We start from the raw sequence: 22812 nt of genomic DNA on the forward strand, positions 1-22812 counted from the left end.
AACATGCCTCAACTTACCTCATCCCTGGTTGTCTTCAGTTGGTCTTGTACTGCAACAAGATTAGTTATGGCTTGATTTTTCTCCATTAGTGTTGACTCCAACTTCTCTCGTAGCTCTGAAACACATAAAATCCCAACATTATTGTCGCACACACATAGCATCCGGTCTACTGCTCGAGCTGGAAGGTTAACAAGCTGGCGATCATGACAGTTCCCCGAGCAGAGGATTACAAGTTCTGATGTCTTACTGTATGTTCTGCCACATGGATTCAGAAAGCTGGATAAGTTTATTCATCCCCGAGGGGGGAAGCTTGTTTGGTCATTACAGAAAAGCAGGACAGATCACAGCCACACAAAAACATAAAAAAGGCTGATCAAGTGTACACGATTAATAAACCATAGGTGTGAAAAATAAAAACATTACTCACTTTTAAATCGATAACATGCTGCATTATTAAGTAGACTGTAATGCAACATATCTATATTCCATATCATCATTATGGAAAAAAAGCACACATTGTTTGAAAACACATTTTGGCTCTGCCTGCTAGGTCTAAACATACTGTAGCCACTACAGTTTCTACAGGAAGAAGAATTTGCCACATCTTTCCCTGTAGGAGGATGAGTTATCTGTAGGAAACGTGTGGTGTGAGCTATTGGAGTAGAATGCAGGAACAACTGAGGCCAGAATACACATAATGCACTGATTACAATTATTAACCATATAAAAAAACTAGGAGCCCCGATTAATGTACTGCACTATCCATTTATTGTGGTTCCTTTTCAATAATGTGGAAGAAAAAAACAAAGAGTAGCATCAACAGATTGTATTGGTGTAGATGTAAAAAGGAAAACTGCCCTAATGTATATGCATTTGAAGCAAATCTGACAATTAGTTTTAAATCTTTAAAATTACACAAAGATTCAATCTGTTAATACAAAACAGCTCACAGTACGACCAGGCTGAGACATTTAGGCGATTAGTTAAGCAGAAGGTCAGTGGCACCGAAACCTGTGTTTGGTTAAGGAATAGAATGTCATGTGTTAAGTATTCTGTTGAGAAAAATTCCAAAATCCAATGAAAATGCCACAGCGTCTGAACAACTGACTGGTTGGACAGTGGCCGACCTTCCGTGGGTCTTACTTACAAACTCAGCTCAGTATCTAAAGCACATGTTGTGCGATTTTAGTTTAGACCTATATGTGGCAAAAGCATCCTATTTGCTCCTTGCCAGAGTCTGCTTTGACTGGATATCCATTAACATGTAATTATGAATTTTCACTTTATTAAGCCCACAATCTTGAAGCAAGTCAACTTATGTCTGTAATCGGTCATCACAAGCAAAACAGTGTATCATTTGCAAATGACATGATAATCGCCTGCTTTTAATGCTGACAGTCTTCAACAACGTGATAGAAAAGCATGGAGTATAAATCCATTATCACCCAAGGTTTAATTACTGGTTGAGGAAGGGAAGTGACCATGGCATTTCCCAGAGAAAATTAATTCACCGATACTGTATTTCAGACAGTTTAGGAGTCACTATGTGGAGGAACTATGTGATGTATAGCTCAGCTATTTACAGAAGAGTTATTGACATATTTGGCCCATTATACTGTAGATATTGTTTAAATATATGTTTGTCCTTACTGAAAGCTAAATACTTGAGACCACAGTACTTTACTACAGTAAGTTCATGCTAAAGTCTGGTAAACGAGCACTTCACCAATTTAGTGCTTTACTTTCTATAAAGTTATGGAACTTGTAAGAGACAACCTGCTTGTATTCTCCCACTACTCAGTTCCGATACAATTAGATGATTTCCATTATGTTTTAACATGTTTTAACACAAAACAAAACATGGAAATAATAGAGGGGGTTATAACTTTTGGACATGACTATAATCATTTGATGACTTTCTGAAAGACTGTCCAGTGTTTTAGTTGCCTAATTGCAGCCATAATATAACATACACGGATCCTGCATTGTAGATAGGAGCTGTTTTTTGAAAAAATATTATTGATCATGCCTAAGACACATATTTTCAGAATTCCTGCTATGTGGATTAAGATCCCTCCCATTCCATAATTCATCAAGAGCTCTTTGATTAGACATCATCTGCATCGGAAGTACTTACATCTCTCACCTTGTTACCAAGGGTTTCTGTGATAAATGTGTATTTTGTTTATTCATCCTCAACAAGGAAATCATATTGTCTGTCTGTATAACACCACTGATATTACTGGACAAACAGAACAGGGGCGGCTGTAGCTCAGTTGGTAAGGCAGTTGACCATGGACCACAGGGTCGGTGGTTCAATCCCCGCTCCTGGCTACAAGTCGAAGTGTCCTTGGGCAAGACACTGAACCCCAAGTTGCCCCAGAATATTAAACTGCCATCGGTGTGTGAATGGGTGAATGGGAAGCTACATTGTATAGCGCTTTGGATAAAAGCGCTATATAAGCGACTATTTACCATTTTAGAACTCCCTGATAGTTGGACAACTTGGGGACATTCTGTACCTGAAATAGTGCTTTGGGATGAGAGGCAGACTTCTCTGGCTGCATGCAGGTCTTCACCATCCTCTTCCTCTTCAAGGTTGATGTCTGTGAGGGTCTCTGGGCTGAGGTGGGACAGCAGCATCATGCTCTTCCTCTTCAGAGAGCGGTTCTGATAGCTCAACTACAGTAGGAGGAAACAGAGGGAAACGTAAAAGAAATCATGAAGAATATTGAAGAAAAGAGATCAATAGCACTATTTTACAATATTTTATATTTCTCAAATTTAAATCAGATTTATTTATACCATTGTGAACCATATAGCAATCCAGCATAACAGAGGTAATACAAAGTAAAAAGTAAATCATTTCACTTAACAGGATGATACACTCACAATGCCACAATGTGCGATTAGTTGACAAAATCACAAAACAACCGCTGAATATGCACAAATCTTCTCTATAAGCTGACATGAAACCAACCAAAAACAGAGACTACAGCACCTCAATTTTCCAAAATATGCATAGAGTGACAAGTGTTCTTTGTATTAAGCCACTGAAAAACAGCCAGAGAAATGAGGTAGTAGAGCAACAAATGGGGCAGATGAGATGTTCTGATTTACTCTTTTTTTGGCCATGCAATCAGTCATAATGGCAGGATGCATGCAAAGGCAATATTAAGGTGTGAAAAACATTCATCATTAGACGAGCACAAACAGATGAGGGAAGCAGCCAAAGACAGTGAATATCTCTCCTTTAAGATGTAATCACAGTTTTTGGATTTGACATGTATTTGCATTTTGCATTTCTGTGCACCAGTTTTTCTGTGATTATCACGTCTAACCTGTTTCCTTCTGTGGGGTTTGATTGTTTTAGTTTGAAATTCTTTGTAACTTGATCAATTCTACTAGCATGCACACTGAACTGTCACAATAGCCGTTCCATCTCTAGAAGTTCAATCATCAGTGCAGCCATATTTATCAATTAAGGAGAATGTTGCTAACTAAAACATGAAAGCCTATGGGAAAGAGATGGATGCCAATTATGCATGTTTTTTTTTTCTTTGTCATTTGAGGGAAGAAAAGTGCCTGGGGAAAGGAAAAAAAGAAATGGAAAAGGCAAGCCATAAAAGAAACATTTATTAATGGCATCCTGGTGAGAGCAGATTGCAGTGATTCCATCTTTTGATGATGCCCTTCAAGCTACATCTAGTTTTTTTTTTTTTTCATATTTTTTTATTTTTCGGAACTGCAATCAACAATACATAACATGGAATCACATTCTTCTGATAATAATCTACAATTGGTGAAGATGTATGTATAAAATTACATACTCAGATGAATCGAGGCTGACATAGCATCAGGCTCCACTCTCTGGAGGTCACCATTACAAAGCCAAAGCCCCTTCATCTTACCTTCCATCACACAACATTACAAAGACTATAAGCAACAAAAACACTTGCTGATTGCTGACTCCCTCTGGTTGCTTTTTAATTCTAAATAGTGTGTATTTAAGGAACTTTCCCTTTTTTCGTTCTGGTGGCCTTGGGCATATTTGATATGCAAAATTATCCTCACTGGGTAGAATGAGATTAATGCAAAGATGAAAATTCCTATTCTTTTGTGAGATTTTGGGTTAGATTTAAATTTAAATAAATTGACGTTAACACCCTCTGAGTGTTGGACTTGAATCCTACCAAAAGTTCAACAACAAGTCTCATTTCAGGCCTGTTCTACTCACAGTGCTTATGCGTTAATGGTAAATAAATGTGTTACTCTAATGTAAGTGAATAGTGAATTTGACTTGTTTCTTGATGTAGCTAATGAAGGACTATCAGTCTTTCTGCTTGCCTGTGCTCATACATCCTGCTATGTTAACAAGGAAGGCGCATAAGGACTAACTATCCTCTGGACACTGTTTTATTTTAGCAAAGTGGGGCAACGAAGTGGAAAGCAGAAAAGACCAAAGACATCATATAAACCTTGATAGAGAGGAGTCACTTAGGCTGCCACAAAGCAAGCTTTTAGTCACTATATTCTTAAGAACACATTGATTAATTCCTGCTGTCAGACCAGGAGTGGGCTAGTTTATTACTGCCATTTTCAGTGGACAGAGCTCGATACGCTGTCTTTTCTAAAGCTAATAACACATTTTGCACAAAAATACACTGATCGGCCACAACATTAAAACCAGTGTGAGCACTCTAGCGGATTTGCAGCTGTGCAGATCTATATGCAGCAAGCTGCAGTTCTTAGCTCTTCTGAGGAACTTGACCAGACAGGTTCTACTTTGCATCACTGAGCCTTGGCCACTTTAGTTGTCACCATTGGTAGATCCACACCAGCATAAGTGGGAATCCCAAACGAGACCTGTGGTTTTGGACAATGTCTGACCCAGTTGTGCAGTGATAACACTTTGATTCCGGTTAAAGTCACTCGGATCCTTATGCTGCCTATTGTCCTGCTTCCAGCACATCAGGGTTAAGAACTGACTTAAGCCCCTTTCAGACATGTACTGGAACTCTGAGATTCTCCTGACTTTCTTAGGAGTGGCCGTATGTGTGAACGAAAATGTCCTAACGAAAATGTCCTAGTAAAACGCTGCATTATCCTTATTATTTCCTTCGAGCCCCCAGTGCAATGTCTGTATTATTTGCATAAACTCGCGCGTGTAGCACACTGCTCTCTGTAGAATCGTTTGTATGTATAAAAGCGATCAAGTGGGCGTGTTGATGTCTTTTCTACCACTCAACTGCGGTTGTAGTCGAGTGATTGAGTGATTTTTATTAGTTGCATGGGTCTGACGTGCTGTAAACAAAACACCGTTTCCCAAATTTAAAACTTTATATCACACCGGCCTCCTGTGTGCGCTGATCACACCTGTGGATGCTTCTCTCTCCCGATCTCTCGCTGTGAGTTGCATGTCTGAAAGGCCTAAATTCTCCTAACATTGTCCAGAGTTCATGTGCGAAACAGGCTTTATGCTAATGATGGTGGTTTATTTTGTGGCTGATTGGTATAATTTATCTCCCATATTCCAAAGCAATGGCCGGTCGTCACACATGATTCACTAGTTGCTAAATATTCACTTTGTGCACACGTAGAAAATTTCAAATTAGTACCTTTGCATCCATTAAGTAAAAGTACAACATTAAAGACTTGCTGCATACTTTTTTGGATGCTGATCTTTTTATTTGAAAAGAAGCAAAACAGTAGAAACACATTTGGAAAAAATGCAGCACATCTTAGTGTAGTAACGTGTTTTGCAAAGATAAACCAGTGTTGTTTTCCAACACATTCCTCTTTGCAAAGGTTAATTGTGGTTTAATATGTTTGGAAGAGATTGATCAATAGCTCAATAGAAGATATACACTTTATGTATCAAGAACAAATCACATTGTCATAATAATTTAATGAGAAGAGGTACGTACTTATTTGCTCAAGGGGGATTTATTGTGTTCTTCTCTCTAGTTGTGTCGGGTCCTGACCTTGGACTTGAAAAGGGCTGTGCGATGATTTTGATGTGATTTGTAAACTGAACTGAACTGAATTAAATCCAGGTTTTCTAAACCAACCAACTGATTTACCGTAAATATTCTAATTAATGGTAACTATTATTATATTAAAATCGATTTTCTTTGCTTTGCTTTTTCAGATAAATACCATCATTATTCACCTTGCTGCAAATCAAATTTCCTTGGGGACAGTAAAGATGGATTGATTGATTAATTGAAACTTCAAACCTTATCTAAGAAAATAATTTGGTCCTCCAGCATTTTGGTGAAATGATTAGGCTGTAAAAATTCTATCCTAAATATTCTGTGATTGTTTTAAAGTTGTTCTTCCGAACAGGACAGGCTTTAATGAACAATATGAAAAAATGGCTAAAGGACAACCTTTACCACATTCCTACCTCAGCCTTTCACTTCTGTGAGGGGCTTTGTTCAGAAATTGAATGATACATGATTACAGTGGTAAGCTCAACACTGGTGGGCTGGATAATGCCTGTATGCCAAGTTTCCTCATTCTCAAACTTATTTAAGCAAACAAATTTTAGCAAGGATTCTAATAAAGTTTGCTCAGAATCAAAGGGATCCAATGCAATTTCAGACACAGAGATCTAGTGACAGCAGCAGACCACAGATTGACTGGAAAATGCAAACTGAATGTGTCAAAGTGACCAAAGAATCATCTGAAATGACTGATTTGATCCTGTAGCATTTGTTTGGCCAAACCTGTTCTAAATCAATGGATTTTACACATCTGATCAATGATAATTAAAGTAATAATGCCATTTTCCCAGTTGTGAGCATGTTTTAGAAACATGTAATAGAAACAGTACAGAGCGTGAGCGACCACTTGGTCATTGTCTTTGAACAGTGGTAGGCTGTACCTTAGATGCTAGGGCTTCAGCACTTGCTCTACATGTCCTCTCAATCTCCAGGTTCTCCTGAATTGTACTGACCTCTTCAAGGACCATCTGTGACACTAGGACAAAAAGAGAATTACAGACATTTTAACTTTTATTCATTCAGGGTAATTTCACTGAGAGGCTAGTTCTTTTTCCAGGATCACATTCACACAGTTACACACATTTACACCTGGAAGCTGCACAGTACAATCACATTGTAATCATCTCTACGGGAGGAGTTGGGATTTAGCAACCTGCTCACACACACCGCAGTGTTTATGAAGGGGGGGGGGGGAGGGGAACAGAGGTTTTTCACTTGCTCCATGCATCATGTTGGGCTAGGGATTAAACTGGTGACTTCCAATCACAAATTCTCTTCGCATGAAGCAGTAAACACTTCAAATCAGCACAGAAACACTATCCCTACTGTGAAGAATGGTGGTGGAGGCATAACACTTCTCTGCAGCAGGCCTTTATAATATACTGACTAAAAGGTAGTGAATTTAGGTTTTAGGAAGGTCGCAATGACAAATTGGTCTCAAAAAGATGTACACATGGCACAGCAAATGAAACCAGTTATTTAAACATATGAAGATGCTAAAGCATTAAAGTACATTGAGCCATATTTACTCGATATGAAATTATGGGACTTTTGCATTGTCATCTTATATTGTTTTAGAGTGACTTCAGAAATTATTCAGGTTGATCTGTAACAGTTTCACTGTGTCCAACATTAAATAAGTGAAACATGATAACTGATCGGAAAATGAAATCTTTCATTTACAAATACATTAGAGGCATCACACCTGCTTACACCTGAATTTGGGCAGTTTATCTCATTCTTTCTGGCAGATTCCCTCAAGTTCCATCAGAGTAGATACATCACTGTAAGCTGCCATCTTTAGGTTTCTCTATAGTTGTTGTCATTTTGAAAGTTGAAGTGTTGTCCATTTACCACACTGTGCACAACAGGTTTTTATCAAAGACCTCTTTCAATTATTCCTTACCGTAGTTGTGATCAGTCTCCTTGTCCCCACATAGCATGATGCTGCCACCACTGTGCTTCACCATATCTCTATGGTGAAGCACGGTGGTGGCAGTGGTATTAACAGAATGAGCAGTGGTGTTCACCAGTCATACTGCTTGGGATTTTATTTTATAAACTCTAAGGGGGCTATTTGACTTTTTCTGAGACTGACTTGCTGCTGAGATATTCATTGTTCAAGCGGATTCTGCCATCTCTGCAGAGAAGCTCTGAAGCTCTTTTAGAGTGATCAATTTTGGCTGGATGGCCAATTCCTTGAAGAGTCTAGTGGTTTCAATCTCTTCCATTTTACCAAATGTTTTTACAAATGTGGTCACAATGCAATGTTTGATCGTATTAATTTTTTACGTGACAAAATCAAACTGCTTGCAAGGCACTGTGGGATTCCCAGAATAACTGTTCTGGTATATCTCAGTCCCTGACCCACAGTATTACAGAAAAAATTCTAACAAACTTCTGCCAGGCAAAACTTGAAGAAAGAGATCTTAATACTCTCTGAATTTAGTTTTGTCAATATTACATAGTTAGTAGCCTCTCAGGCCCCACTAGTAACGAACATCAACTTTTTGAAAAACATTGTGTTAGTGTCACATCTGGTCATTGACCAGATAACAGAAACATGTGCCTGGCCAGTGACAAAATCCTGCATATTCATGTGCACAGAGATCCACTCATCACCAGGCTCCACGGATAATGTTGACAATGTAAATCAAGTATGAAAAGCAGCATTTATAATTCTTCGGAATAACTGCATTCATGTCAATACAAACTTAAAAAGTCGACTCATGGCCAGTCCTTCTGCTCAAAATGCCATCAAGGAAACAAAGAACATAATTAGGATGGTCTAAACGAGTGGGTGCATACGTACAGGTGACGTCTCGTTTCATTGTGCAGTTAATTAAGATAAGAATCCTGTAACACTTGACAGTGAAGTATATTTGTGTTTTTTATTGTGTCTAACACCTGAGTTGCCTAAATGGTGAGTGACCTATGTACATCATTATGATTTGAATTCAAAAAGAAGTGAACTAAATGTTGTTAATCGATGTATCTCGTATTCAAAAAATGTTCCCTACCTTTTTTATTTTCATCAGCCAGGGCCAATAAGTATTGAGTATAGACTGAATTCATGCAAGAAACAACTTCAGAGTATAAGGCTATGAATAATAGTTTATGTGGGTTTTTTGTTAAGAATGATACATGTGATGTTGCACTTAACCCAGGGTGAAGGGAACCTTCGCCTTTAGTGTTTATTTCTTTTCTGCCACTGTAGTACTTACAGTGATAGGGTTGCCCTAGTAAAACATATCATGAGAAGAATGGTGCATTTTTATAGAAGAAACACAGTGTTTAATCAAGCAAGTGAACGACACTGTAGATTTATGTAGTAGGAGCAAAACTGTTTCCATTTTATCCTCAAGTTTAGATTTCTTAAATGCACCAATTTGCTCAGATGACTGCTTGCACACTATTGACAGAAGCTTAACGAGCTTCATGATGTGATCACTCATCTTAAGGAAATTCCCACATATGAGATACAGTGTTGGATGTGGCTACAAGTTTTCATGAGAAGATTTCATCTTATTATTGTATTATAATACTTTTCCCAAATTTATTTTTATTCGTCTTCTTATCTGTGTCAGGCCATCAACATTGTTAATCAGTATATTTATGTGCACACGAGTCCCTGTTCTGTTCTTATTCCATTTTAGCTATATTTAGGGTATTATTAGAAAATAATATAAGCACTGGGCCCCAGGCAACAGTTGTTGTCTACTGAAGCTTGTAGCCCCTTAAGAGGATATAAAGCTTCTGGGTCACTTGAAAGTGCATGAGTTTGATATCAGAATTGTTTTCAACAGGTCAATTTTCAATAAATGTTACAAATATTTACATAAAATATGCAACGATACATACATTGTACCTCCACCACAACCTTCCTGCTGTTTGAGTGGGACAATTTCCAAGTCCAGAAGACCATGAGATATTGTCAAAAGTTGCCAAAAAGTGAGTGGACCACTGAACCATTTTGTCAACTACTGGTCAATAGTTAATAATGAACAGCCAAGCTGAAACCACAAGTGCTAAATAGCTAAATAGCATCTTGAAAACTTGCCATGGCTAAAAATGTGACCACAAGTTTCATGTATATAACTGGTCCATGTCGCTGGAAAGAGCTCAAAATGTTTGATGTTGACATTGAGTTATTTATAGAACCTAAATTGAGTATTGAATTTGCTTATTTCATATTTCCTTTCAGTCTCCATTATGTTTACTGGTAAATTTATGAACGTTAAAAAAAAAATTATGAATAAAAGTAGAAGGATGTAGGTTGAGACGACAGATTATCTGAAGCTTCGCAACCTGCCTGCAGCTCATTCAACCTCAAAGAAATCGGTGCCAAATGAAACCATTTTTTAAAATATAATTTTCAAACAGCAACAGAAAACATCAAATCTTGTTTAAATATGTATTTAGATCTTAAATTGCAATAACTATCTGATTTAAATGTATTTTTTCGTTGTGGTTTTCTCTGCCGTGAGCTCAACATTAACCTTTGAGTGTTGCCATGACTTCGGTTTTTGTTGGGGAAAGGCCGACTTTTACAAGAAAGAGATTCTGTGCTCAGAATTAGGAATAATTAGGCCCCAGTGTTTTTCTATGGAGTTATATCAGGATCTTTTTATTTCTTATTAATTTTTAATTTTACATTAACGCTTTTATGTTCTTATTTTGTATGTTTTCTCTTAAAACCCAAACTCTCTGTATGCTCCACCTCACACCCTCCTCCTCGCTCTCAGGTGTGACTGCATACTCAAAAAGCTCCCTAATCTCTGTGCATGCACTTAGATTTATAGTTGATTGAACCGATATGATTCATGCTGTGCTGATAAATCATAAAACGGGAAGGGAAGCAAACCGCCAACCAAAGGGTGAATCATTTGTCCAGCATGTAGCATTATCCTGTATATCTACAAGAGTGAAGTGCTGTTTCACATTCTTGGAGCTGTGTCCAACCAGCTATGAAGGAGACAAGTCCTTATCTCAGGGTAGTTACATTTACATATTACATATTTACATATTATTACATATTTTTCATTTATACATAATAACCAAAACACAATGGAGACACGATGATTTCCTGGTGTCTCTGGTATTCGCTCTCGTACTGGTCATATTTATAAGTTAAAACACATCTTAGTCATATACCACATTTGCCTATAATTTATTTTTCAGATCACAAATTTTATTATTTTCGTAAAAGGTTTGTTTTTTAAATTACACGTTTCTGGTTTGTAATGTCTGTGTTTGTTGTTCATGCAGGTGAGGACGTGACAAACCATTACAAGTTGATGTCAGCACTGCACTTCTTTAAGCCATAACCCTGAGAGGACGTGTATGATCCTACATTCTGAATCTTCCCATTTGGACACTGTCTCTAGCTGAGCCAAGCCCCACACTGACTGCCGCTTTTGAGCTTCTAAAATTCCTACACAGTTTATAAGATATTTTTGTAGGCTGCCTAATTCTCTTTATGATTAATAGCATAAACACCTGCTGGTCTGATAAAGTACATTTCAAACTGCATCAGAATAAATTCTCCAAAATCACAATTCAATATAAAAAATATTGTTGTTTTGATATGTCAGGGACCAAGTAATCGGTTAACAACTTAGATGTTTTCTCCAGCCATTGAAGAGATGTTTCACAAACCCTCTGTTTGCAGGCAGTGTTTGAATTGATTTTGCTAATTATATTGTTCTAAATATGAATAAAAATGTACATCCAACCACTGTCTGATTCATACGACACACATGAAGTCACATGTTGTTCTTTACCTTATATTTACTGTAGGAGTTTTGGCAGCCACATGTATTTAAATGCAGTGTGTATGCAACATCCTTTCCTCGATATTTTGGCAGCTACTGAATTGATGTGGCTGTTGAAACAGTAATAATGTTAGTCAAACTTACCAGAGACTTACAACACTTGCTTAGATGGAGAGATTTGTTTCCTCGAGCTGGTCTCCAGCTTTGACGTGAAGGCAACGAAAACGAACCTGCTTCACAGTCAGGTCACTGTCCAGGTACAGTTTATGAACCAATGGTCCTCTTCCAGCTGCGTGATGTGATCTGTTTGGTTTAGCAATGCTGCAAACACTCTAGGCCTAAATCCATAAATGTATGACAGGGTGAAGACACTTCCAGTAAATAACAGGACTGTGTGGTGGGTTGTTGCTATGGTGCATTTCAGCTGTGATGCAAGGAGAAATATGAGAGCGAACCCTTGAGGTACTGTATGACATTACATTACAGAGAAGTGTCCATCATGTCATCAGCCATGCTGCTGGTGCAACAGCCGTAATGTTACTAACCTGAGATGTAGACACAGCTACACAGTGATTTCACTTTGTTTTTCCTTCATAAGATTTTGTACAACAGCAGCCATGAGTTTCTCTGCTATGATCACTCATTGGAGATAGACAGGAGTCTATCTGAGAGCAGAAGTTTTGTTTTGTGAGCGCACAGCAGCACCTGAGGGTGAGGATAAGCATTTGAGGTGGAGCACAGGACTTCTGGGAGCACTCACACAGTCTGGAGTGTTTTAGGAGAAGTTATTACAAAACTTGAACATAAAATATTGAAATAATCCTTTCAAATTGAAACAATAAGCTCTTGACGCAGTCAGATAGAAGAATCTCTCCATACGAAGACACTTGGTCCACTGGTAAACAGCATAGACTTTACTGAGTGATGATGCCTTTTACCGCTAAATCACCTCTGATGATGCTAAAAAAGCTCACAAAGCCGACAACAGCGTATTTTAGTTTGGCTTTTTAAATAATCAGATTTTGTTTGGCCATAAAATGGCAAAAGTTTGCATCTTTGACTAAATGTTTGCCAGCTGGTAGTTTACAGTGGGTTAAATTGATTATTGAAAACAGTCTCCAGCTGCTAGAAATCAGTGAGGAAAGCAATACAAATAAAATAGACTGAGGAGCGGTGCAGTGTAACATTGTGCATATTATAAAATAGCAAACAAACTTAAATCTCTAAGCTGCAATCCCACTTTGCTACACAAAGGTCAACTTGAAAACTCGTCCTAATAAAACACTGAGCTTGAGCAACAGAGAAACTCAGCATTAGCACAATTGCTGTGGGCAAATCCTTTCGTGCAGCGACACGCAGACACCTCATTAAGAAGTTGATGAACCCCAGCATCAGGCAATACACATGTTTGTCCTGTGTCCTCTGCATCCGTCATTCAGTAGCACTTAGCTGCTGGTTTTCAGTCTCAGCCTCTTCTCCGCTCTTTTCTAGCCAGCTCCATAATGCTGTGGTCACACTCAACAACCTACCAAAGGACGCCTTGAACTAAATGACATGTTAATTATAATTACTGGTAGCCATGGTAAATAAACAGCGGTGGAAGTGTTGAAAGTGCATGAGCACAAGTCGATGGGGGGCTATGACACGTCAGAATTGGCAGTCTTAATTGTAAGTTTCGACTTCCCCATCATCATCACTCCATCCCTTTTCTCCCCTATTTTTTGTGCCTGTCTTTTTTCATCCTCCTCTCAGGAAAGACAGTGATTACCCCTGTGCCGACGTGCTGCATAATGGTATCAGCGCCGCCAACGGAGCAGTGAATTAAATTGTATCTGCAGCCGCTGTGAAGCCTTGATGAGGGGGGCAGATGCCTTTGTGGTGTTATCATTATAACACAATGGTCATGTTGTCATCAACCTTGCCATCCAATTGAAAAGGCATGATTGTGTGTTGGGGGCTTTTTCTCCTGTCCTCCCACTACCCCCACACCACCACCCCACCCCACACACAAAAAAACCTGCTGCCCCACCCCCAGCTATAGCGTTGTGAATAGGAGCAATTTTCTAAGAGCTATGAAATCACGTAATAGGTCCTAATATGCAGCTGCTTGGCACAGTGAAGCAGCCTCTATTAACGCGCAAGTCAAACACAATATGTGTTTTGGCTGGAGAATCGCTGAATACACGGGAATGGGCCAGATTTGTACAGATGAAAATCCACACAACTGTCACCATTACAAAGACAAACTATTTGCTCCTTCCTCTGACATGTGCTGCCCCATTTCAGATGCTGTCTTTACTGAAGTGCTCATAGCAAAGCATTCAACCTGTGAGGTAAACGGCTTTGGAAAATTCATGTAAAACATTTAAACCATATTTCCGAGACTGACTGACTTTGCCAAGAGACAAAAGCCGTCAGATGCCCGTCAAATTCTGTTTCCGTTCCGGGATTAAAGTTCCAAATGTGGCCACCTTAAAAGCATCTAAACTAAACAGCTCCTCCGTCTTTTCCAGAATCCTGCATCAAGTATAGTTTCTGAAGCTGAGCTCCACATTTGTGGGATTTCCTCCAAAGAGAAGTTCGATTTTGTTATGCTGGCTGCTACAATGTGAACTAAACAGTTCCACTGTCTCATCGTTTCACATTTACACATTAATGACTCAGGCACCAAACCTATTTCTCCCATAACCTTCTGCAGGGTTTTAGAACTACAGAGGTCTAACTCCTTTTAGATGTTTGAGAGGCAAAAAGTGGGAGACAGCTATTAAAACCATGTTCGTGCGGAGTATAATATAACATTATTATCTGTTAGCAGTAATTCATTAAAATCAGGTGAAATGTTCAAATCAATTATCAACATATAAGCTGCTTTTTCGCTTCACTCCTCCGGATTCTGTCTTAAACTTTACTTTCTTTCTTCCTCTGCCCTCTTCAAATTTAACTGAACCCTTTTTTTTTAAACTTTTTTTATTTTTGAGTTTGCATCTAATTGGGTTTAAATCATTGAAATGTGTCTCAAACAGTACGTACTTGTAAGCAAAATGAGTTTTATACAGCAGTAGCCATGACACTGTGATTATGCTATTGAATTTCGCAGTACTGATAAACGGAGAGACGGACTTGAAAGCTGCATTCTTGCAGGTCGCAGTACTGCATTCGGCCACTGGGACAAACTTATAACAATGCTGACTCTCTAACATTGTGTCCAAGTAAAGAAAATCCAAACGCGTTGTCTTAGTCTCATTTCTGGACGTGTATAATAGATAGATATAGGTAAGATAAACGTACCCTGGTGGAACTCGCTGAGCTTCTTAATGGCCTCATCTCTCTCCTCTTCCATCCTCTTGCACTTTTGTAAGAGAGAGAAACACAGAGCAGCTTTAGCACAGGATCACTGCTGTTTGCCTTCCAAACTTCAGTTACAGTTTCACTTACATCACATCAAAAACGTCCTTCTCGACATGTATCTGTTATGATTTATGATCCGTTATTATCTGTTACATTTGGTGTCGTGCACATCTATTTGGCTCTGTGTCTTTGGTTTTTCCAATGGCCCAGATAGCAGTGAGCATTTTCTCTGTCAGGATCTGTAATCACCGTACTTTCTGATAGTATCATCTTATATCCACAACATGGGGGAGATTTCCTGCGTCTAGGTCGGCTGTTAGAATTCAGTTGGTGAATTGAGTGTGTAAAATAAGTATAAAATGTGACATATTTGATGCCAACTCAACACTTCCTGAGTTATAAGACTGGTGTTAGTGATACATTTCATCCTCTTTCTAAACTAGACACAAGGTTCTATGTGACCTTGTTGCGAAAAAAATCGGTATTCAGAAAAAAAGTATTTGGAAGTTTTTAGATGTTGTATTGGTTTATTTTTCATTTTAGATCTTTCTCACTTATTTCTTCTTATAAAATTCTATCTGCACCAAACAAATCAGTGTTTGCTATGGCTACCGGAGGACCAATAAGCTTCTGTCTCTGCCTTGGGTCACTTCACTGCTCAGTGGCTGAAGCTACAGCAGCTGAAAAGACAACAATTGGATTTTATTTCGTTTTCTAACAAACACTGTAGAGGATTTTCTACAGAGGTCAACTAGTTTTTGCCTTTGGTAAAAATCTTGTTTGAACTTGGTCAGAAGCTCATTTTTAACATTAGCTACAGGCTAATTATTCAAGCTTCTATTCTAATGTTAATAATACAACGTGTAGGGACGACAGCAGGTGTTGCTGAAGGTTTCAGATGTTTTTTGGGTCTAAACACTTTAGTAGCCTGTTGCTAACTTCAGAACTGTTTGTTGTCAATAAGCTGCTCGTAATTTGTGGACTTCAGGAAACTGAAGACAGGTATTTGTTTGAAAGGTGCAGATTCTGACAGGGACATTTTGTCTAAAGAGACAACATCGGGGGACAAAAGAAGACTGTCCATGTTTACGAAGAAGAATCTTTAATATTCTTTAAAAACAAATCCAAGTAGAACACTTCATCCAAATTTTAAAAAGTGATAGGATTTTGATGATACTTATTTAAAGTAACTGTATTAGCAAATAAAACGGATCACTTCTGTATATTAGTTCTGTTGTGTAACACGTGAAAACTATAATGCTTAACACCTCAAAACCAGTCAAAACCACCTCAAAACCACTCCCAGTGCCCACAGAACCTTATAACTGCACAGCAGTATGAGTTGTTATCTGATCTGACCCAACACTAATCAGTACTTTCCAACCCTGCAGATAACAGTCATAGACAGACACGTTATTTCTGATTGTTCTCTGTTCTGCCATAACGCGTTGGTTCTGACCCAACTGTTAAATGAGACCAGCACACGCTGTTTATGGGATTTGGTCATTTGTCTCTTTCCCAAATAGCACCAAGAAAAAGAAGCTTCATGGTTGGTAGCAAGCTCCTACTACTGCTGCAACTATCTCTGCGTCTGCTGTCCCTGGGTCTCCTCCTGCTGCTAGGTCGAGTACTATTGTATTGAAACTGTGAACTGATCCTACTGGTATTTCTATTGCTGCTACTGCCAATAACCTATAGTCATCATATTGGAGACGGTCAGAATTACATACTTGCATGGATAATATCACATACCTCCATGGTTGCAGTCTCCAGCTTCCTCTGCAGACCTCCATACTCCTGGAGGGCTGTGGGGAGTAAAGGATGCCAGTAAGCCATTTTTATCAGTGAATCACTATACAGCCAGTGTCACGTATTCCCGTTTAAAAAGTCTGCAAGTGCACAGGCATGTGATCATTTCTCATCCTGAGCCTTCTGGAGTCCTGCCTGTGGAATACAGCAACACAGTTTTTCCTGTGGCTGGTGCTAAAACTGTAAGGGGAAATGTGGAAGTGTCTTCTATGATAAATTCATAGGAACAAAGTGATCTGACTGGTCAGTGCCAAGATAACAGATCTTAAACAGGGCTAGTAGCCAAAAGCAACACAGTTATTGTGAGTATGAGCCCTTTACTGTAAGTATTGTATTTACTGAAGGTGTTGGTCTTGTGTGAGCATGTGGGAAAATCCTCATCAGTCAACGTTGTCGTTGACTCCAACAGCACCACTTAAACTATTAGTGTGTACAAGTACAGTCGTACTTTTTTCTGTCGCTCTAACGCACAGTACGAGTTTGCGCGCACTTTCTGGACTAAACGCGACCAAGGTTCAGTTTGTGCGGCCGAAAGCTGCATCTTCATTATTAAAGAATAATGTGGGTCCGAAACAGCACATGATTTTTATTTTTTTTTTATGCCCCCTGGCGCATAATCCCTACAAAATCTAATTGCGTTACTAAATCCTAGAAACATCTCTGCGCACTCGCTGCTGTATAAACGCCAGCTCCTCGATGCTCGTAACCGGGACACCACCGGACATTTCCTCCATTAGGTGGAGACAGGACGGATTTCCCCCAGTAATGTGCTGCAATGTGGAACGGAAACAAACGTTGAACACTTACCTTGGTTTGACAGCTTTGTAATGACATTCATTTTATCAAGCTCCTCTGCTGCCATGGCGAGACAATCTTTAACCAAAGTTCAACAGGAAGTGGCCCCTCGACACACACCTCTGAGGTAAAACCAGTCGTGCAGAATTACTGCCTTCTACTGTTATGTGGGAAACATTAACCATGTCTTAAGCTGCATGGATAAAAAGTATGTCCATAACATTGTAGTTAGTAATGAATACTGGACAGTAGGATTATACCATCAATGTCTCAGGAACAGCTGTACTGTACACTGATGAGCCATAACATTAATACTGGGGGTCTTCATAATGTAGGAGGACAAGGGTCAGCATGGAATACACTGTGTGCAGAGGTGGTACAACTACACAAACGCAATACTCACGTAAAAGTACAAGAGTTGCTCTAAAAGAATCCTTACTTCTAGCAGAGGTTTAAATCTTTATTTAAAGTAGAAGAGTAAAAATCCCCCACGATGAAAACAGTATATTTTTAACTATGCTGAATATGGTCATTATGGTAAAATATCTACAGCATTAAATAATAAAAAAGGTCAAAGATCATTGTTGGTAAAAACATCATTAACAACATATTTATATTAAAAAACCCTGACAGTTGACTTGACTGGTTGAACATCTTTACAGTAATAACACATAATGATACGTCACGTACTTTTGCAGCTCCACTTATTCCTGCTGATATTAGGTAACATTCTGTACCATAAACTGGATTATTTCATCCATTCTCTGCTATCTTGTCAAATATGCTTATTGTATATTTTAATCCACTGCAGTTACCTTAATGTGTTAGTGACTCATTACTAATATGAAAGGCTAAGAAATAGGATGCTTGGTATGAATAAAAAGAAAAATGACAGTAAAAATGTTTCTAAGACCCACAGTGGTGCCTCTCAACATGTTCACTCTCAAACAAATGAAATAAAGACTCAACAGTAAATGCAATCAAAGCTGGATGGTTGGTAGATTAACCCTTAAAAAAATACAAAACATTGTAAAGACAGCAAAGAAATGCCAAATATTTGATGATTCCAGCTTCTCCAATATGAGGATTTGCTAAATGTAATTTGTTTTTCAACGCAACCTTTTTGAAAATACTATGAGGCTTGAAGAATCTCATAACAGAATAACTGTGTCTGTGTCTCATAAAAGTTTATCATATACAATCTGACAGTCAAAACATTAATAGAGCGTCTCCAGCTGGTGCAGAATGCTGCTGCCAGGCTGCTGATAAAAATCACACAAACACTGTCACATTTCCACTTCCATTGGCTGCTGTTAGTTTTAAAATTAACTTTAAAGTGGTGGTTATTATATATAGAGTCCTTCACCATCAGGCACCTCAGTACCTGTCTGACTGGCTTCATGCTCCTTGCAGAGCACTAAGCTCTGCCAGCCAGAAACTGTTGGCTGTGCCTCACACCAGGCTTAAAATCAAGGGTGACTGGACTTTTGCAAGTGTTGCACCAAGATTGTGGAATGTTCTTCCACAAGACTTAACTGCTGCTGCAGTGGACATATTAAAAAAAAAAGTCTCAAAACACACCAGGCTCTTCCCAACTCTGACCATCAATTGAACGATGCCTGAGCTGTAGATCATTGGTGAATTTGATTGATGTTGTACATTTGTCTTTATCTGTTGTCAATATTTGATGTGTAGTATTTTAATCTGTCCTAATGTTTTGTCCTGCGGTTTTCTATTTTTATCCAGCCATTGTATTACATTATTAGTGTATAAACGTTTTAATTAATTATTTTTAAATTACAAACTATTAAATAGTTTGTTCTTTTATTTGGCTCTTTCTATGTGTCCTGGTTTGCTTCACTTACTCTTGTAGGACTGAGGTTGAGCTTTGTTTTTTTAAAAGGATTAAATACCTTAATTTTACTTATAAATTAAACACTTATTGTAAGTTGAGGCTGTTGACAGCTTAATCTTTTAAAATGTAGTGATCTTATGCAAGAGTGTACTCTGTTGAATACTGTACAATACTGTAAACGTCATAGTGGCTGCAGGGTACTTTTAATACTTTAAGTACATTGTGATTAGAAAGAGATGCAGGACACTTTAAAAATGCATGAACCTGTAAGATTTTAACAAGTTCTGCATGAATTTAACATCAAATTTAAAATGATTTTTACTCACGTCCCAAAAATAGATTAGTAAAAGATAAACATTACTAATTTCATCTTCTTCTTTTCCTTTGGGCTGTTCCCTTTCAGGAGTCTCCACAGCGAATCATGTGCCTCCATCTAACTCTGTCCTCTGCATCCTCTTCACTCACACCAACTAACTTCATGTCCTCTCTCACTACATCCATAAATCTCCTCTTTGTTCTTCTTCTAGACCTCCTGCCTGGCAGCTCCAACCTCAGCATCCTTCTACTGATATATTCACAACCATTACTAATTTCATCTCCTGTACATAAACACTTTACCAAAGCTGTCATTTCAGGGATTCCACATTGCTTTTCATGTTGCTGGGATTCCCAGAGAAAGCTCTGTCATATCATAGGAGGGCGTGAAAATGTGAGTGATGCCCAGATAAACTGAAAAAGACCAAAAGACACAGGGTTTCTCATATAATTTAATTATGGACACATACACTCAAAATCATTATGTTGCACAACAACAACAACAACAACAACACATAAATCATTTGCAGACACATGGGAATGTATAATATACTTCTGTATACTCATCTTTTACAAATCATGTAAAACACCAACATCAGCTGAACTATAGTAGGGGAAACAAGAGAGCAATAAAGCTGCATACTGTGAATGTAATGAGACGATTTGAGCATCTGCCAACTTCCAGCTAGTGAAAAACACAGCACCTGTATTTTGGTGAACAGCACATATGTACTCTCAGGTAAAAAGCAATATAAGGACATTTCTGATATGTAACTTGGAAGTTGAAAGTTTAGTTTTCAAATTGTATTTATTCAGAATATGCCATTTTGTATATTCTCTGTAAAATACAAACCGTTGAATGTTACCTGACTTGTGCTGACTGTGGTTTACTGTTATTCTGCTGATCGTCATATTTTCCTATCTTACCTCTTGTTTTTGGTGGAGAAGGGATATTTCATAACATCTATTTTAAAAAGAAGAAGAGGGAGGACCAACAGTAACACACCCCAATAAATTAGGTATGATCTAGAATTTCAAGGATATGTTAACGTTTTTGCAGTCAAGGTTAGATTTTACAACCACTTTCAATAAACAACGTTTCGATACAGATACGCTACAGTAAATCTAGAAAAGAGGGACTTTACTGCCCTGTACCAATTCGGGGTAGGAGAGAGTGGGAGTGGTGGAACAATGGACAGAGTTGAGGCTTGGGATGGGTGCGGGTTCGACAACATGGGTTGAGTTCTCCAATGTATAGCTTGAGAAAGAAGTAAAAGAGGATGAGGATAGTGAGAAGGGTGAGTGGAGTTACAACCAGATCTTTTTGTGCTTCAGTGTCGGGCTGCAGACTCCCTGGGGTAAAATTCAGCGAGGGTGCTCTGAGGAATTCTCTTGAGCATCTCCTTGGGGAAGATGCGCAGCAGCTGCCAGCCGATGTCCAAGGTTTCATACACCGTCCTGTTGTCGTATGGGCCTTATGGAGACAAGGGGCCACATCAGTGACTGTTAGCATCTGGTTGTACACTCACATATTCATAAATGTACATAAAAAAAAGAGACATCCTAAGAACTTCAGTGTAAAAGGTGAATGTACATAAAATGGATACAAATATTAAAAAAATGTGACATTTCATTATTACACAACAGACACAGAGCAACTGGTGTTTTTAAATCAAGGCAAGTTTGAGATTTTAAAATGTCATTTTCTTCTCTTGTGTCATGGCTGGATTACGGTGTAAACAAGAACCCTGTACCTCCCTGTGTTAAATGAACATCCTACAAATCCTGAATTTCTAAAAAGACGTTTTCAGTGCAAGAGCAATAACAAAGAATCTAAACATCTATGTCGAATTACAAAAACACCCCAAAACAGAAGAAGACATTAGTTCACAAAGCAAAAATAAACTATTCCAAAACCAAAATGATTCATTTGTTAAACCACCATGTGATATTTCCAATTTTGGTGCTTCCTAGCAAAGTGGAGTAAAAGATAGTAGAATGTATTGTTAACCACTACTGCTACTTTACATTGTCTCTTAGTTATTTCGTTGCATTTTAAGTGTAAAATGACTGAAGCGTCTTAACTTTGTGAGGTCTGTATGTCATATTTACTTCATTATGCGAGTTCTTTTCTTATTGCTTTCCAAATTTTCTAAATATAAACTCTTACTGTAATTTTGTATTTGGCCTTTTTTTTTGCATTTACATGTAATTGTAATTGTTTTGGCTTTATGTAAAGCTGACTTAATTCCCTCTGTGTTGAAGCTGAAGTCACTAAATGGCATATTGAATGACATTATTACTGTGAGTTGGGGAGAAAGAAAATGCTCCAAGTATTTCTTTCCATTTCCCCATCTTGTCTTGCTCTTATGACTAATTAGGAATCCACCAGTGTTTCAAAGGGGAAAGAATGTTCTGCTGGTCCAAAAATTATAGATGTATCATGGTTGAGTGTCAAAAATAAATCCTTGGGCCACAGTTTTATAACTGGTGAATGTGGGAAATTTTGCCAATTTTATGGACCTCACACAATTTTATTGCTTTGTTTTTAGGAAAACAATATTGATGCCACTTGTTGAATGTAGAATAATGTAAGTTCTGAGAAGATTTTACACAACATTGCAATTTATCTAATGTAACTGAGAATCCATTAAAATTCGAGTCAGGACATTAGAGCTGATCTTCTTTTCCTTTCGGCCGTTCTCTTTCAGGTGTCACCACAGCAAAGCATCTGCCTCCATCTAACCCTGTCCTCCGCATCTTTTTTCTTTCTCTTTGGTTTTCCTCTAGACCTCGTGCATGCTGTCTCTCCTCTGAACATCTCCAAACCACCTCAATCTGGCCGCTCTGACTTTATTTATGTTCAGAGTGCTGACTGGAACTAGCAAGAGAGATCATATTTCACCTT

General features: G+C 38.3%; 2 protein-coding genes across 4 annotated transcripts in view; both read right to left on the reverse strand.

Moving 5' to 3' along the window:
* Positions 1 to 17846, reverse strand: part of shtn1 (shootin 1) — a 38782-nt gene extending 20936 nt beyond the window's left edge. For all 3 annotated transcript variants that reach the window (XM_067475798.1, XM_067475789.1, XM_067475781.1), the window contains exons 1-6: positions 17747 to 17846; positions 16883 to 16935; positions 15071 to 15131; positions 6890 to 6984; positions 2523 to 2682; positions 18 to 115 (exon numbers count right to left, since the gene is read on the reverse strand). In XM_067475798.1, the coding sequence (XP_067331899.1) occupies positions 18 to 115; positions 2523 to 2682; positions 6890 to 6984; positions 15071 to 15131; positions 16883 to 16935; positions 17747 to 17801 (522 nt within the window). In that variant the 5' untranslated portion in view covers positions 17802 to 17846. The remainder of the gene's footprint in view (positions 1 to 17; positions 116 to 2522; positions 2683 to 6889; positions 6985 to 15070; positions 15132 to 16882; positions 16936 to 17746) is intronic.
* A 2492-nt stretch (positions 17847 to 20338) lies between these two features.
* Positions 20339 to 22812, reverse strand: part of atp6v1ba (ATPase, H+ transporting, lysosomal, V1 subunit B, member a) — a 40498-nt gene continuing 38024 nt past the window's right edge. The window contains exon 14 of the mRNA XM_067475831.1: positions 20339 to 21378. Coding sequence (XP_067331932.1) covers positions 21236 to 21378 — 143 coding nt within the window. The 3' untranslated portion in view covers positions 20339 to 21235. The remainder of the gene's footprint in view (positions 21379 to 22812) is intronic.

Source organism: Channa argus, chromosome 1, assembly GCF_033026475.1.
Source record: "Channa argus isolate prfri chromosome 1, Channa argus male v1.0, whole genome shotgun sequence".
Taxonomy (NCBI): Eukaryota; Metazoa; Chordata; class Actinopteri; order Anabantiformes; family Channidae; genus Channa; species Channa argus.